Source organism: Cynocephalus volans, chromosome 2 (genome assembly GCF_027409185.1).
Source record: "Cynocephalus volans isolate mCynVol1 chromosome 2, mCynVol1.pri, whole genome shotgun sequence".
Taxonomy (NCBI): domain Eukaryota; kingdom Metazoa; phylum Chordata; class Mammalia; order Dermoptera; family Cynocephalidae; genus Cynocephalus; species Cynocephalus volans.
The window spans coordinates 126,459,929-126,476,422 of record NC_084461.1 but is presented as its reverse complement, the minus strand read 5'-3'; the positions used below and the strand labels follow the sequence as shown (position 1 = coordinate 126,476,422).

Below are 16,494 nucleotides of genomic sequence, written 5' to 3'. Positions count from 1 at the left end.
AGGGCTCAAAAAAATTATTGAAATTACTGAAATCTTAAAACACATTAGTAAAATAACAGTCTCTGTGTGAGTAAATTCATTATTAGTAGTTTGTTTTCTGAACTGAATACCACACTAAGAGTTAACAGTGACAACCTGAAATGTCTTCAGAGTGCCAAGGAGTTTGGAAATTAACACTAACTGGTGAACATGGGATATTTGGAGGAAAGAGAAAAGGAGACTTGAGACCACTGAGGACAGTCTAAAGAGACATTCTATGGCAATATAGCAAACATACTTTCTGTTGGTTGTGCTAGGTATAAAAATAATGAATAGGAGTTATAGAAAAGCATGTGTTTGAGCTGAGTGTTAAATGGAAGGGCCTGACTTACAATATAGTGAGCTCCCATTATTGTTAAATGTTTTAGTAGGGAGTGGATGATAACTAGTCCCTGATATTTTTAAAGAGATTCTTAGGCAGTGTGCAAGAAGCTGCAGATGGTGAGGTAATTCCAAGGCCACACATCTTAAGGATAAATGAGAACTACCTAAAGCACAGATTCAGGTTTCCCGGTACTAGGCTAGCAGTATAGAAAACTATCAAAAATCCTGGCTGAACTAATAAGTTAAACTTGGTGTTTCTCCATTGGTGATACTTATCCAGCACTGTATTCATTCAATGATATTTGAGCGTTTACCAAGGGCCAGGCACTATTTTAGGAGCTTAGGATATTAATGAATAAAATAGATGAGGCCCTTGTTAACATTCTGATAGGGGAATGCAAACAAATGACCAAAATTACTTCATAGAGCCATGATATAATAATGTGACTGGGGGGTTAGGGGGGTTGTGCTCATACTTTAGATTTTCTGACTACAGAAGGCCTCTTCACGTAGCTGAGCATTAAATGGTAGAAACGAACAACCTATGTGAAAGGGTAGGGCATTCCAGGCAGAAGAAACAAGTGCAAAGACTTGAAACAAGCTTGGGATGTGTGAGGAATTGAGAGAAGGCCACCGAGGATATAATATGAGCTTAGAGAAGTGAACAGGGGCAAAGATAAGCAGAATCCTGTAAGCCATGAAATAGAGTTTAGATTTTATTCTAGGAGCAGAAAGAAACCAGAATGGATTAGCGGGTAACAACAAATATCATACTGCTACTATGTGCCTAGTACATGTCTGTAGCAGAGAATAACACAAATAAGGTTCCTGTCCTTTAGTTGCTTACATGTTAGTGGAGGAGACACAGATAGCCACCAAATAAATAAAATAATTTCAGTTATGTTAGAGTTTTTACTAGAGAGAGGTCTATTTGAGATAGGGTACCTAATGGCCTCTTGGAGGAGTTATCATTTGAGCTGAGACCTCTAAGAGAAGGAGCAGGCTTCATAGTGAGAAGCAACATGATGAAGCATATGAAACAGATAGGGCCATAAGTCACAATGTCTTGAGTTTCCATATAAACCAAATGTATTTACTAGTTAATTTAAAATTGATAGGCTCATAGCTTAGCCTTTAGCTATAGGTACTAACCATGTGCTTGGCCAGACCACACTGACACAAAGAAAGAAGTCACCTTGACTACTGCCAAAAACAAGTCTGTTCAAACCACTATATCACAATGTAACAAGATTAGGTTGTTTGATCCAATTTTAAGTTAACTGGTAAATACATCTGGTTTATCTGGACACTGAAATCATTGTTACTCATTTCAGAATTCAACCATGCTTTTTAAAAAATTCTGTATTGCCAGTGTTTACTGTTTATAGTCACTTTCTAATAAGCAGTTTGAAGTCATTTAATTGGGATTAAATCATGAACAGAGATTTTATATGAAACACCAACTTATCCTTCTCATTTATAAAATTGAAGTAATTTAATTCAGAGTTTTTATTACTAGGGCACTCAAATTCAGATTTAAGCAGTACAGCATAACCTGATCATGCCACATATATTCCTTACAAGTGGGAATTATAGAAATTTTTCTGAACAAATTTATGTAGTTTCATTTTCATTATGGGATACAGAAGAATACTTTTTAAAGATTTTGCCTTGTTAAAGTATTATTATTACTTGGTGTTCAGCTGTTTTGGAGAATAGATGGCTATAGGAAAAATAGTTTTGAAGAGGGCATTCTCACTTCTCATTCTTGTGTCTTTTTGCAGGCCTCCACCTCTTTTTTCTTAGCCCACTATGTTTCCATACTACTCTGGTGTCTGGGATAGGCAGATTTTGGGAGTCAGCAAGTATACATTGAAGTTCTGACCTTATGGGTAGCTATAGAACTGTCTCTCTTGATTGTCCTTAGGTCAGAATGTTGTGAAAAGTACTTTTTGTTTTTTTACAGCCAACCACAATGTTTTTACTGTACTTTACTAAACTGTAACTTTGTTGCAATGTTCAGTTATATGAGGAATATAATCATGTATAAGAAACTAAAGGAGAAAAAGATATATCCCAGAAAAGAAGTGCTTAATTACTGTTAGGGGATTGAGAAGATGCCTCATTGGTAAAAGTAGATTTTAATTTTGAAGAGCCATGCAGGGGAACTCCTCTGTGATCACTTGGGCAGCATACAATTCATATCTGATTTATTTTATCATATAAAGAAGTAAACCACATCTTCAGTAGAGAAAAATAAATTTTTTTTTCTGTTGAGTTTAAAATCACTTTCTGTCAGAAACTTAAAAAAAAAAGATATTAAAGTATTTTAAAAGCCGTGAACTGGGCACAGTTTTAGGCTCTTAGTGTCATTTCAAAAGTCAGGAAACTTTAGAGATCAATAGAAATTGTAGATGTGATAATGACTGAGAATCATAATCAAGAAACTGATTTGATACTTTTAGTTAAAAGAATATTCAGTCGCATGTCTGTCAGAGGCAGATTCTGGATATCAGAAAATCTAGAATCAAGTTCTAGTTGTGGACCCTTACATAACTATAAACAATATCACACATGGTTGTCTTTAGGATGGAATGTTGTAGGGAAAAAAATACCTTTTTCAAGTAAGTGGGTAGGATCTAAAACTGTGTTGTCTAATTGGCCATATTCAAATGATAAACTTTGATTCAAATGTACAACTGCTAATAAATTCTGTAAGAACAAATTCTAAATACTTAAGTAAATAAAACAATAAATGGCATGCATGATAGAAAAGTAATGTCTACAGTGTAAAGATACTGTAGGCTCAGGAATAATTTTAAGGAAAGTTCTCTGAAATTGTGAGTCTATATGGAATTAGCATTAATAGCAATAGTTATGCTTTCCTTTATTAAGAGTTCACAGATCTGCAAAACAAAAATTTACATTTTTTTGAAATTAGTAGATTTCTATCTAACTGAAACACTGATATTTGTCTTTCACAGGCAGAGAATGGCTCTACCCTGCATGTATGAACAATGTAAACATATGCTATTTGTTTCATCTGAGTTACAGAGGCTTCAAGTGTCTTATGAGGAGTATCTCTGTATGAAAACCTTACTGCTTCTTTCTTCAGGTTGGTAGAACACCTGTTCATCAGTTCTAAAATTCACTTCTAAATATGTCAAAAGCATGAAATATAAGAGTCTAGAAACATGTTTATACTACTACTACTACTATTTCCTGCTAGTAAAATGATTTTCATAAAATTTTAGAAAGGCATGCTCAGTGATACCAAGACTAATAAGACCAAAAAGTGTAGTAGAAAGAGAGAGATATATGAGCCCACACAGAGATCTCTGTTGGATCAGAATTTGTGCAAACTTGTTTCTTCTTCCTCCTTTTTATCACATCACTACGTGAGACGTGAAGAAAGCAAGCCAACTATAATGATTTTGTTTCTCTACTGCACTGTTGGTCAAAAAATTTAGTTACATAATGAGTACTACCATGTATAAGACATTATGGGAGAAAAAGATACATTCTAGAACAGGTGTGCTTAATTACTATTGAAGAATTAGCAGCATTGGAGGTGGATTGTTGGACAGAGATATTCTATCTAGAAAACAGCAACAAGAGTTTATAAAACAATCCTGAAAGTTTAGATAAGGCTATTGATATATAAACTTCAGTTTATATACGAAGTATCTTATCTATATTAGTAAAAATGTAGCATTTTCAACAACTAGAAAAGAAAGGTCTGGACAAATCTGATAAAGAACTATTAAAATTTAACAGTAAGAAACAAACAACCTGGTTCTGAAAATGGGCCAAAGACCTTAACAGGCACCTCACGAAAGAAAGATATACAGATGAAAAGCATATGAAAAGATTCTCCACATCATATGTCGTCAGAGAAATGAAAACTAAAGCAGTGAGATACCACTACACACCTATTAGAATGGCCAAACCCAGAACACTGACAACACCAAATGCTGGCAGAAAAAGAGGACAAGATAAAAAAAAATGAAGAGCAAGTACAATGAGTAGAAAACAGTTACAAATGTGGTGGATATTAATCCAGCTATACCAACAATCACTTTTAATTTGAATGGTCTAAATATACCAATAATTTTTTTAAAAAAATAAGACACTCACTAAAAAAATATTTTAAAATACAGTAGTCCCCTCCACCCTCCATCTGAGGGACATATGTTCCAAGATCCGCAGTAGGTGCCTGAAACCAGAGATAGTATCAAACCCTATATACACTATAGTGGTTCCTATACATACATACCTATGATAAAGTTTAATTTATAAATTAGGCACAGTACAAGAATAACAACACAATAGGTGATAATGGAACAATTATAATCTGTAATAAAAGCTATGTGAATGTGGTCTCTCAGAATAGCTTACTGTATCGTACTTTACCGTTCTTGTGATGATGTGAGATGATAAAATGCCTATGATAAGATTAAGTGTGCTGAATGACATAGGCATTGTGACATAGTGTTAAGCTACTATTGAAAACTAATTTAAAACTTATGAATTTCTTATTTCTGGAATTTTCCATGTTATTGTTTTTGGATCACAGTTGACCAGGTAATTGAAACCACGGAAAGTGAAACCCTGTATAATGGGGGACTACTGTGCTTAGACTAAAGGAAAGTAATCCCATCTTTAAGAAGTAATAAAGAACAAAAAAGTAGTAAATATGTAGCTATTTTTAAACTAACTATGTGTATAAAATAACAGTAATAATGTCTTTGGTGGTTAAAAAAAAAAAAAAAAAAAAAAAAAGTACACAATATATGCCCAAAGGGGAGCTTGGTAAATTAAGAATAAATGTTTAAGTTTCAAGAATAACAACTAGAAATAGAGCATGTAAAATTACCAAACTATTGTGAGTGGAAAGGTGGGAAAGGGCTTAAGAAAAAATCTAAAAGAATGAAAGATATATGAGAAGAGGGGGAAAAAAGCATACACAGGGCATGATAAGAGAAGGTAACATAAAAGATAGTACAAAAAGGTAGTAAAGATAAATTCAAACATATCATTAATTTCATTAGATGTAGAGATAGACTGAATGCTCTAAGGCTGTAAGCTAAATAAAAAACTGGATTTAAAAAATAATCTACCTTTATGCTACTTTCAAGAGATACAGCTAAATAAAGACTTTGAAAGGCAGAAGTATATCCACGCATAATGTAACCCAAGAGATGGCATACTTTTTCTGTGAACGACGAGATGGTAAATGTGTTTAGCTTTGCACAGCCTCTGTAATGGTAATTCAACTCTGCCTTGTGGCATGAATGCAGTCACCGACAATACTTAAACAGAACAGGCTGTGTTTCAATAAAACTGTTTACAAATATGAGCTGCAGGTAGGATTTGGCCCATAGAACATACTTTACTGACCCTGCTTTAACCAAAGAAAACTAAAGCAGCTACATTAGTATTAAAAAAAAAAAAAAAAACAGACTTTAAGGCAAAAAACCAATTCTACATATAAGATACTTATTACGTTAAGCATTCTATTCACCGGGAAAATAGATTACAACTACATAAAGCAAAAAATTCATACAACTACAGGAATATTTAGAAAATCTTATGGTAAAATCTCACTATTTATAGTAATCTCACAAATTAATAAATCAAACAGATAAAATTCTCTTGGGTAAATACCAAGGTGTGAGATCACTGGGGCATGTCAAATATATGTTTAAATTTATTTTAAAAACTGCCAAACTTTTCCACAATTGCTGTAACACTCACCAGAAATGTACGAGACTTAGGAGTTGCTCCATATCCTCCTCAACATTGGTACTGTCAGTCTCTTTCATTATAGCTGTTCTAATGGTTAAAGATGTTAAGCATCTTTTCATGGACTTATGAGCCATCTGTATTTCTTCTTTGGTTATGTGCCTCTTTGAATCTTTTGCCCATTTTTTATTGAATTGCTTACTTTACTGTTGAGTTATAAGAATTCTTTACAGTCTCTGGATATAAGCCCTTTATCAAATACATGTTTTGTAAATGTTTTCTTTCAGTCTATGGATTGCATATACATTTTCTTAAAAGAGTCATTCAGAGAGCAAAAGTTGATAGTTTTGATAAAGGCCAATTTGTCCATTTTTTATTTTATGGTTCATGTCTTTGTGTACTAAGAACTTTTTGCTTAAAACAGTGTTAAAAAGATTTTCTACTATGTGTTTTCTGCTATATATTTTGTAGTTTCCGCTCATATCCTTAAGCCTATGATCCATTTCAAGTTAATTTTTATATATGATGCAAGGTCAGGGATAAGCTTCATTTGTTTTCCAAATCCAATTGCTTAGAACTGGACTGTCTTTTCCCTATTGAATTACTTTGGCAGTTTTGTAGAAAACCAATTGTTTGTATATGTATGCATCTACTTCCAGACTCTCTATTCTTTTCCAGTGATCTACATGTCTATATTTATGCTAATAACATGGTGTCTTACAAGGACATTACAGTAAGTCTTGAAATCAGGCAATATGAATCCTCCAACTCTGTTATTCTTTTCCAAAGTGTTATCTTAGATATTCTACTTTATTTGCATTTCCACGTATATTTTATAATCAGCTTGACAATTTCTACAAAAAAAGTCTGTTGGAATTTTTATTAGGATAGCATTGAATCTGTAGATCTGTTTGAAAATGATTAACATCATAATTTTGAGTCTTCTGATCCATGAACATGATATATCTTTTCATGTATTTAGGTCTTCTTTATAATTTTCAGTATACAGGCCTCTTTATCCCTAAGTATTTTATGCTTTTTGATACTAATTAAATGGAATTTTTAAATTTTCAATTTCCATTTGTTGAGAGGGGGTGGGACTTCCAGCTATGGAGAAGTGGAGAGACCAGCAAATCTTCTATTCAAAAAATAACTATACTACAGAGCAGGGTTCCACAAATATTCTTCAATAAAGGGACAGAAGGTAAGTATTTCAGGCTTTGTGAGCCGTGTTACAACTCCTCACTTCTGCTGTTGTAACAAGAAAGCAGCTATGTACCGTATTTAAATGAATATATGTACAATTATAAATACCTGTGTTCCAATACAGTTTTATTTACAAAATCAAGCAGCTGGCTTAAAATGACTTGTGAGCCATACATAGTATGCTGACTAGATTGTGGTGTATAATCTTTTTTAAAAAATATATTTTGGATTTGTTTAGCTAATATTTTATTAATCATTTTTGTATGTCTGTTTATGAAGGATTTTTCTTGTGCTATCTTCTTCTGGCTTTATTATCAGGGTAAAACTGGCCTCTTAGTATGAGTTGGGAAGTATTCTCTTCTCTATTTTCTTAAAGAGTTTGTATAGTATTGATCAGATTTATTTTTTAAATATTTGATAGATTCCACCAGTGAAGCCATCTGGGTCTGATCTTTTCTTCGTGGGAAGATTTTAAATTACTAACTACATTTCCTTACTGGTTATAGGTATATACTGTAATTCAATTTTTCCTTGACTTAGCTTTGTAATTTGTGCCTTTCTATGAATTTGTCCATTCTGTCTGAATTGTCCAACTTAGGCATAAAGTTACTCATAATAAAAGCCTTTTAATTTTGTAGGATCCATAGTGGTGTCCCCTCTTTCATTCTTGATTGTGATCATTTGTCTTCTCTCTTTTTTTCTTAGTCAGTCTAGTTAAAGGTTTATCAGTTTTGTTGATCTTTTTGAAGAACCAATTTTTTTGTTTCATTTGATTTTCTCTATTCTTCTGTTTTCTATCTCATTCATTTCCACTCTGGTTATTATTATTACTTTGCTTCTGTTTGCTTTTAGTTTAATTTTTTCCTCTTTTTCTAGTTTAAGGTGGAAGCTTCCATTATCAGAGATCTTCCTTCTTTTCTTATATTCATGTTTAAAGCTATAAATTTTCCTCCATACAGGTTAAGTATCCCTTTTCCAAAATGCTTGGAACCAAAAGTGTTTCAGGTTTTGTTGGATTTTTTCAGATTTTAGAACATTTGAAGAATACATATCAGTTGAGCATCCCTAATCTGAAAATCCAAAATCTGAAATGTTCCAAAATCCAAAATTTTTTGAGCTCCAACATGATGGTAAAAGGAAATGCTCACTGGAGCAGTTCAGATTTTGCATTCTTGGATTAGGGATGTTCAACCTGTACTACTTTAACTACTTTAACTTCAGGCTATAAACTTTGATATATTTTCATTTTCATTCAGTTCCATACATTTTTCTAACTTCCTTTCTGATTTTTTTTCTTTGACCCATTAGCTATTACAAGTGTGTTTAATTTCTAAATATTGGGGGATTTACCACATTTCTTCCTGTTGCTCATTTCTAATTTAATTCCATTGAAGTGAGAGACTACATTGAATGATTCTAACTCAAGTTTAAGTTTTCTGAGACCTTTTTTATGGGCCCTTGTATATAGTCTATCCTGGGTGTTCCATGAGCACTTGAAAAATACTTTTATTCTGCTGTTGAGTAGAGTTTTACAAATGTTGGTTAGGTCAAGTTGATTGGTAAGAGTTCAAGTTTTCTGTATACTTGCTGATTTTCTGTCTAGTTATTCTAGATTTCCACTAGACTGTATGAGTTCCACTTTCTCTACATCCTTGCCAGCACTTGGTATTGTCTTTATTACTGCCATTTTAGAGAGTGTAGTTATATCTTTTAACTTAACATGCATTTCTCTAATGATTAATCATGTACATAGTGGCATTATTCATAATAGCAAAAAACAAGAATCTTTATTTTGTCATATGCTTTTTTGTCCTGTGCATCAAAATGATCATATTGTTTTTCATTTTTAGTCTCCTAAGATGGTGAAATACAGTTTTTTGATTTTCAAATGTTTGACCAGCTTTGCATTCCTGTGATAAATCCTACTTGGTCATGATATTACTATTCTTTTTATATATAGCTGAATTCAATGGGCTAAAATTTTGCGAGGTATATTCACAGCTAAATCCACGAGGGATATAGTTTATAACTTGGTTATAATATGTTGTTATGGTTTTGTGATAATTTTGTATGGTTTCCTTATGTGTCTAGTATCAGTGAAGTCATCTTGATTTCGGAGCTTTTTTTTTGGTAAGATTTTCAACAATAAGTTCATCAAGTTTTTACTAGATATTTAGCTATCTTTGAGTGAGATTTATTGTTTACATCTTTCAAGGAAAAGTTTTTACTAGATATTTAATTATCTTTGAGTGAGATTTATTGGTTACATATTTCAAGGAAAAAATTTGAATATATAGGAGTAAAGTTATTCATAATATTCCCTTAATATCCTTCTAATGGCTCTGGTATCTCAAGTGCTTTCTCCCCTTTCATTCCTGACATTGGTACTTGGTAAATTCTTGCTTTTTTTCTTTATCAATCTGACTAAAGGTTTTTCAGTTTTACTGATGTTTTCATAGAACCAGCTTTGTATTGACTTTCTTTGTTGTATATTCATGTTCTTAGTTATTGATTTTTACTCTTTATCCTTTCCATCTTACCATTTTTCTTGTGTTTAATTTGCTGTTCCTATACTACATGTGCTCCCTGACTTGCAATGATGGGGTTACATCCTGATAAACCCATAATAACTTAAAAATGTTGTAAATTGAAAATGCATTTAATACACCAAACCTATTGAACTTCAAAGCTTAGCCTAGCCTACCTAAACATACTCAGGATACTTACATTAGCCTGCAGTTGGGCAAAATCATCTAACACAAAGCCTATTTTATAATAAAGTGTTGGATATCATGTAATTTATTGAATACTGTACTGAAAGTGAAAAACAGAATGATTGTACAGGGACTCAAAGTACGGTTTCTACTGGAATGTGTATCACTTTTGCACCATCGTAAAGTCAAAAAATTTTAAGCAGAACCATCGTAAGTCTGGGACCATCTATAGTTTAAGGTGGAAACTTAGATAATTGAAACTTTCTTAACACAAGCTTTTAATGCTATAAATTGCCCTCTAAACACCATTTTCGTAGCATCCCACACATTTTGATAGGTTGTGTTTTCATTCAGTACAAAAGACTTTTTAAATTTTCTCATGATGTCTTTGATCCATGGATTGCTTAAAAGTTTGTTGTTAAATCCCAAACATTTTGGGATTTTTCCAGATATATTTGTTATTGACTTTTATTTTAAATTCATTTTTGTCAGAGAACATTCTTTGTTTGATTTAATCCTCCTAAATTTATTCAGACTTGTATTGTGTCCTAGATTATGACCTGTTTTGATAAATGTTCCATGTATACTTGAAAAGAATGTATTCTTGGGTACAGTATTTTATAAATGTCAATTAAGTCAAATTACTTGATAGTGTTACTTAAATCTTGTATATTCTTACTTATCTAATTGTTTTATCAATTACTAAGAGAAAGGTGTTCATAACTCCAACTGTAATTGTGGATTTGTCTGTTTCTCTTTTTAGTTTCAGCTTCATGTATTCTTAAGCTGTTATTTGATGGTTTAATATTGTCATTTAATATTATGTCTTCTTAATAAAGACAATGAAAACCAAATAGATCTACAGACATCACCAAATGTCCCCTTAGGGGCAAAATTCCTCCCTCCCATTTGAGAACCACTGGTCTAGAGGAGCCTTTTTTCTAGGACTAATGTAGCCTTACTTTTAAGGTGTGACCCTGCTTAGGTCTCTGCTGAATGCCCTGTTTATTTAATGAGATCTCTCCACTCTGACCACAAGGGAAGAAAATGATTCCGAGCTCTAGATGAGCTCTATGATTATTTTTCTTTCATCAGAAGTTGTTCTTGGGTGGCCTCATGGGATTTCACCTCAAGTATGCACAAATCTGTATTCAGCCAAAGACTCAAAGAGGATTTATGGAACCCTTTCTTTGTATACCTCCTCCTTTTCCATTTCTCTAACCCACAAATTCTAGTTGCTTTGGCCTCTCCAAACTCCAATCTCTTTCTCCTCAACCCAGCAAGATTGCTGGACTCTGGGTTCCACTTTCCTTACAATGCAGTGTGACAATTGCTACCAGGTCAAAAAAAAGCCTAGAATTAAGACTTCTTGTTCCTGAACCACCTGATTTGTTTCCCTTTTCCCAAGGATCATAATCATGCACTGCTTGTTGTCTAGTCTCTGAAACTAGTTGTCCAGTTTTCATAGCAGGAGGGGAATTACAGACTGTACTTACTCCCAAAGGCCTGAAGTGGATGTAATGCTAGTGATTTTAACATTAAAAAATTGGGGGGGAAAAAAAGTCATTAACCCAGACATTTGAGATAGAAGAGATCTTTCAAATATAGCTATTGAATAGTGCCTCACCATAATTATTTTTAGAATTAGGACTAACCAGCAGGAAAAAAAGATGTATAAATAAGCAATCACTATTTTAAAATTTTGTAATAATTAGATTATCTGTAATACAGTAATATATCAAGTCAACCCATTTTTAACATGGTATGCTCTTAGCACTCCTGACTAAATGATCTTCATTTCTGCATTAATATTGACATCTTAGAAGTGCCAAGTAATGCTTTATGGAATCAAAACATCTTCATACATATTCATTGGTCTAATTCTAATCACAATCCAGTGAGAAAGACAGCAGGAAACAGAGGTTCGGGAAGGTTATACGCAAGTCCACATGGCAAGTAAGAAATAAATTGAGAATTCTCACTCCTAAATCCACTGTTTTTCCTCTATACAAGCATTTTCTAAAATGTCAATAGCAGTGAAGATAAATTTGGGAAACAATGTACTCCTCTCCCTGGAGAGGGCATAATAATATCCCTGAGAATTCCTGAAATTAAGAAGTCTGCCTAACTTTGTATTAAACATGTAGCTTTTCTTAAATTTTGACCACCAAATCCTTTTTCCCTCTAACCGTTGTTGACACAGAACCCGTATTCCTAGGAGCACACTTTGAAAAATGTAGCACCCTACAAAAGACAAAATCACTGCAAGATTAAGTGAAACCATGATTAACCCTCTGTTCACTGTCCTCCTTACTAGTATCAATTCTTGACGAGTAATATACACAAAAATGATTTTATGCCAATTTTACAATCCAGAATCCATGAGCTATTCTCAATATTCTAAGTACATAAGGAATGGCAGATAATTGCTACCTAGTAAGACATATCTTGGCTACATAAAAAGCACATTTCTTTTTATATTAGAATCATATCAACTCAGTATGGTAACACATTAAAAAATGTATTGCATGCTGATTTCAAAGTTCTAATTAACTGTTTATCACAGATATTGTAAGATATAACTGGTAAACACTCTTGTTGAAGCCTTCTATCTCGAAACTAGAATTAAACTCAAGTGCAGAATGACAGCCAAAGTTAACTAAATAATCACTATATTATTTCATCTGCACTTCAAAATAGCTTTGTGACCTAGAGAGGAAGATGTCATCACCAGTTCCATTTTATAGATGAGAAACCAAGTGATATACCCAAGGTTAAGTCCTCCAATTCTGTTATCCCATATTCTCTCTCGGCTGTAGTTTCATAATCCTTTCAAAATGCTTATATTTTAGAATGCATAAAGAATACATAGACAATATAAGCCATGCAGTGTGCTATTAAATGCCCTAAGTGCATTATGAAAAGTTCTAGCAAGAAAATTCTACAATTGACTCCATCTTAACCTTTCTAGTTCCTAAGGAAGGTTTGAAAAGCCAAGAGCTATTTGATGAAATTAGAATGACCTACATCAAAGAGCTAGGAAGAGCAATTGTCAAGAGGGAAGGAAACTCCAGTCAGAACTGGCAACGGTTTTATCACCTGACAAAATTCTTGGACTCCATGCATGATGTAAGTATCAAACATAAAGCCAAATATAAGATGAATTTTCAGGGACATAAAGTATGTTTTGATTAGTGTATATAATTATACACCAATAGTTTTTATTCCCCCCACTTCATGGATTTTGGTGATGGTTTGAGTTTAATTTGTGAATTTGTTTTGCACACATTTTTTCTAAGGCCAATTATGAAATATTTCATCTAGTCAAGTGCATATAAAACTACCACATTATTACAGAATTTAATCACACTATTTTTAAAAAGGTAGAATTCCCTCTTTTTGTATGATTAATCTATTGAATTAGAATTAATATGCCCTTCATATTTTATGGTACTACAGTTCATCATGAAACACTTAATTCCATATAATTCTACATACAATTTAAGGAATTTAAAATGTCTTTTGTACTTAAGTGGTTTTTTTTACTTAACTAAATTTTTCACCTGGAGAATTCCAGTGGAGACTGGTGTATTCTAGGTAAGATATTTAAAAAAAAAAAAAAAATAGAGGCCAGCAGACACAAGATGTTCCTACTGCTCAGTTTTGAAACCTAATCATTACTATATCTTCTCTTGCAGGTGGTTGAAAATCTCCTTAAGTATTGCTTCCAGACATTTTTGGATAAGACCATGAGTATTGAATTTCCAGAGATGTTAGCCGAAATCATTACCAATCAGATGCCAAAATATTCAAATGGAAATATCAAAAAACTTCTATTTCATCAAAAGTGACTGCCTTAATGAGAAAGATTGCCTTAAAGAAAGTTGAATTTATTGCTTTTATTGTGCAAACTATCAATTTGTCCTGTAGAGGTTTTGTTCTTTTATTTTTCTTTTTTGTCTGTTTTATTGTTTTGTTTTAAATATGCACTACATGTGGTTTATAGAGGGCCAAGATTTGGCAGCAGAAGCATTGAGTCATCACTTTTTCAGTGATGGGAAAGTAGATAGTGAAGTTCATTAGTTGATATATCCCAGAAATTAGAAACAATAATGTGGGGGTAATCTCCACTGTTAGAGAAGGATGGCACCTAAACCACCAGTGCCCAAAATCTGCTTGATGAACTTTCTGCTCATACTTTTCATAGTTGGCTGGATAAAATTTTCTGGATTTTTTTTTTTTTTTTTTTTTTTTTTGGTGTATTTTCCCCTGTATAGTTAGGATAACATTTTTGATTTATGCATGGAAACCTGAAAAAAGTTTACAAGTGTATATCAGAAAAGGGAAGTTGTGCCTTTTACAGCTATTACTGTCTGGTTTTAACAATTTCCTTTATATTCAGCGAACTATGCTTGCTCATTTTTTCTTACATAATTTTTGTATTCAATTTATTGTACAGCTGTTTAAGATGGGCAGCTAGTTCATAGCTTTCCTAAATAAACTCTAAACATTAATCTTCTGTGTGAAAATGGGTTGGTGCTTCTAACCTGATGGCACTTTGCTATCAGAAGACCACAAAAATTGACTCAAATCTCCAGTATTCTTGTCAAAAAAGCTCATATTTTGTATATATCTGCTTCAGTGGAGAATTATATAGGTTGTGCAAATTAACCGTCCTAACTGGTACAGAGCACCTAGTCTAGTGACCTGCTGGGTAAACTGTGGATGATGGTTGCAAAAGATTAATTTAAAAAATAATTACTACCAAGAGGCCCTGTTTGTATCTAATACCCTATCTCTGCAATGGTTAGATGGCAAGAAAGTTGGTAAAGTAAATGTCTTTCGGGACCTTTTGTAGTAGTTTGTATAACTTCTTAAAAGTTACGATTCCAGATAACCAGCTATAACACAGCTGAGAGATTTTTAATCAGACCAAGTAATTCCTCTCACTAAACTTTACCCAAAATTCAATCTCTAATATGGCAGAAGTGGCTAGACACCCATTTTCACATTCCCATCTGTCACTAATTGGTCTATCTTTCCTGGTGGTACAGGAAAGCTCAGCTACTGATTTTTATGATTTAGAACTGTATGTCAAACTGTAGTTTGTAAAACTACACATCCCTATGTGTGCCATACAGTTTAACATAAGTCTTGTGAATTTATTCACTGTTGAGAATTATCATTTTAAACAAAATAGAAGCTATAGTAGCCCTTTCTGTGTGCACCTTACCAGCTTTCTGTAAACTCAAAACTTAACATATTTACTAAGCCACAAGAAATTTGATTTGTATTCAAGGTGGCCAAATTATTTGTGTAATAGAAAACAGAAAATATAATATTAAACATATGAAACTTCTAATATATTTTTATATTTAGTTATAGTTTCAGATATATATCATATTGGTATTCACTAATCTGGGAAGGGAAGGGCTACTGCAGCTTTACATGCAACTTATTAAAATGATTGTAAAATAGCTTGTATAGAATAAAATAAGAATGATTTTTAGATGAGAATGTTTTATCATGACATGTTATATATTTTTTGTAGGGGTCAAAGAAATGTTGATGGATAGCCTATATGATTTATAGCGTGTGCAAGCATTCATACAGGCAGCAGTGGTCTCAGAAACCAAACAGGTTTGCTCTAGGGGAAGAAAGAGATAGAGACTGGCCCTGTGTGCAGTGAAGGTTGCTGAGGCTCTGACCTGATCAGATCACGGAGGAAGTAATCCTCTGCTTCCCATTCTGACCACTCTTCTCATTCCAACAGTGAGTCTGTCAGAGCAGGTTCAGTTTACTAAATCTCCCACTGCGCTAAAGTGTATAAGCAGGAGACAGAAAGGTGGTGCTTAAATACTTACAGGCACCATCTAATGGTGGGGTTACTTTCACATACAGCTTCTCAACAGTTTAATAAAAACAGAGGCATTAGAAGTTTGGCAATAATATGCATAGAGGTACCAGCAATATGTAAATAGTGCAGAATCTCATAGGTTGCCAATAATACACTAATTCCTTTCTATCCTACAACAATAGTTCATTTCTAAATAAAATGAGAACATGTTTATGTTTTCTTTGGCTGCTTTTTGAATGTTATTTGTTATTTTCAGTATTTTGGAGAAATCATTTAATAAACACCGTAATCATTTGCTTTTTTCCATGCTCTCTAAAAGGGAACGTTCCTCTTATAATGGTTTAAATTGATCTCCCAGTATTTTAAGATGGTTTGTAACCCAGTTAGTTGTGAAATTTATGGTGCCTAAGAAATACTGCTTGAATATTATTATCAATGACAGTGTTAAGTTTCAAAAAGAGCTTCTGAAAAATAGATTATTGTTACTTTATAGAATGTTATATGGTTAAAACCAGAAAGCACATCACACATTAATCTTATTTCAGTCCCAACAACTTTGGCTCTCAAAAAATAGTCAGTGAAAAATATGTGCCCTTTGTTGTCAATAGG

General features: G+C 33.0%; 1 protein-coding gene across 5 annotated transcripts in view; it reads left to right on the top strand.

Annotated features, from left to right (window-relative positions):
• The window catches only part of NR3C1 (nuclear receptor subfamily 3 group C member 1), a 108,741-nt gene extending 94,199 nt beyond the window's left edge, over positions 1–14,542 (top strand). For all 5 annotated transcript variants that reach the window (XM_063085340.1, XM_063085339.1, XM_063085342.1 and 2 more), the window contains exons 7-9: positions 3,348–3,478; positions 13,000–13,157; positions 13,727–14,542. In XM_063085340.1, coding sequence (XP_062941410.1) covers positions 3,348–3,478; positions 13,000–13,157; positions 13,727–13,879 — 442 coding nt within the window. In that variant the 3' untranslated portion in view covers positions 13,880–14,542. The remainder of the gene's footprint in view (positions 1–3,347; positions 3,479–12,999; positions 13,158–13,726) is intronic.
• Positions 14,543–16,494: the final 1,952 nt, after the last annotated feature.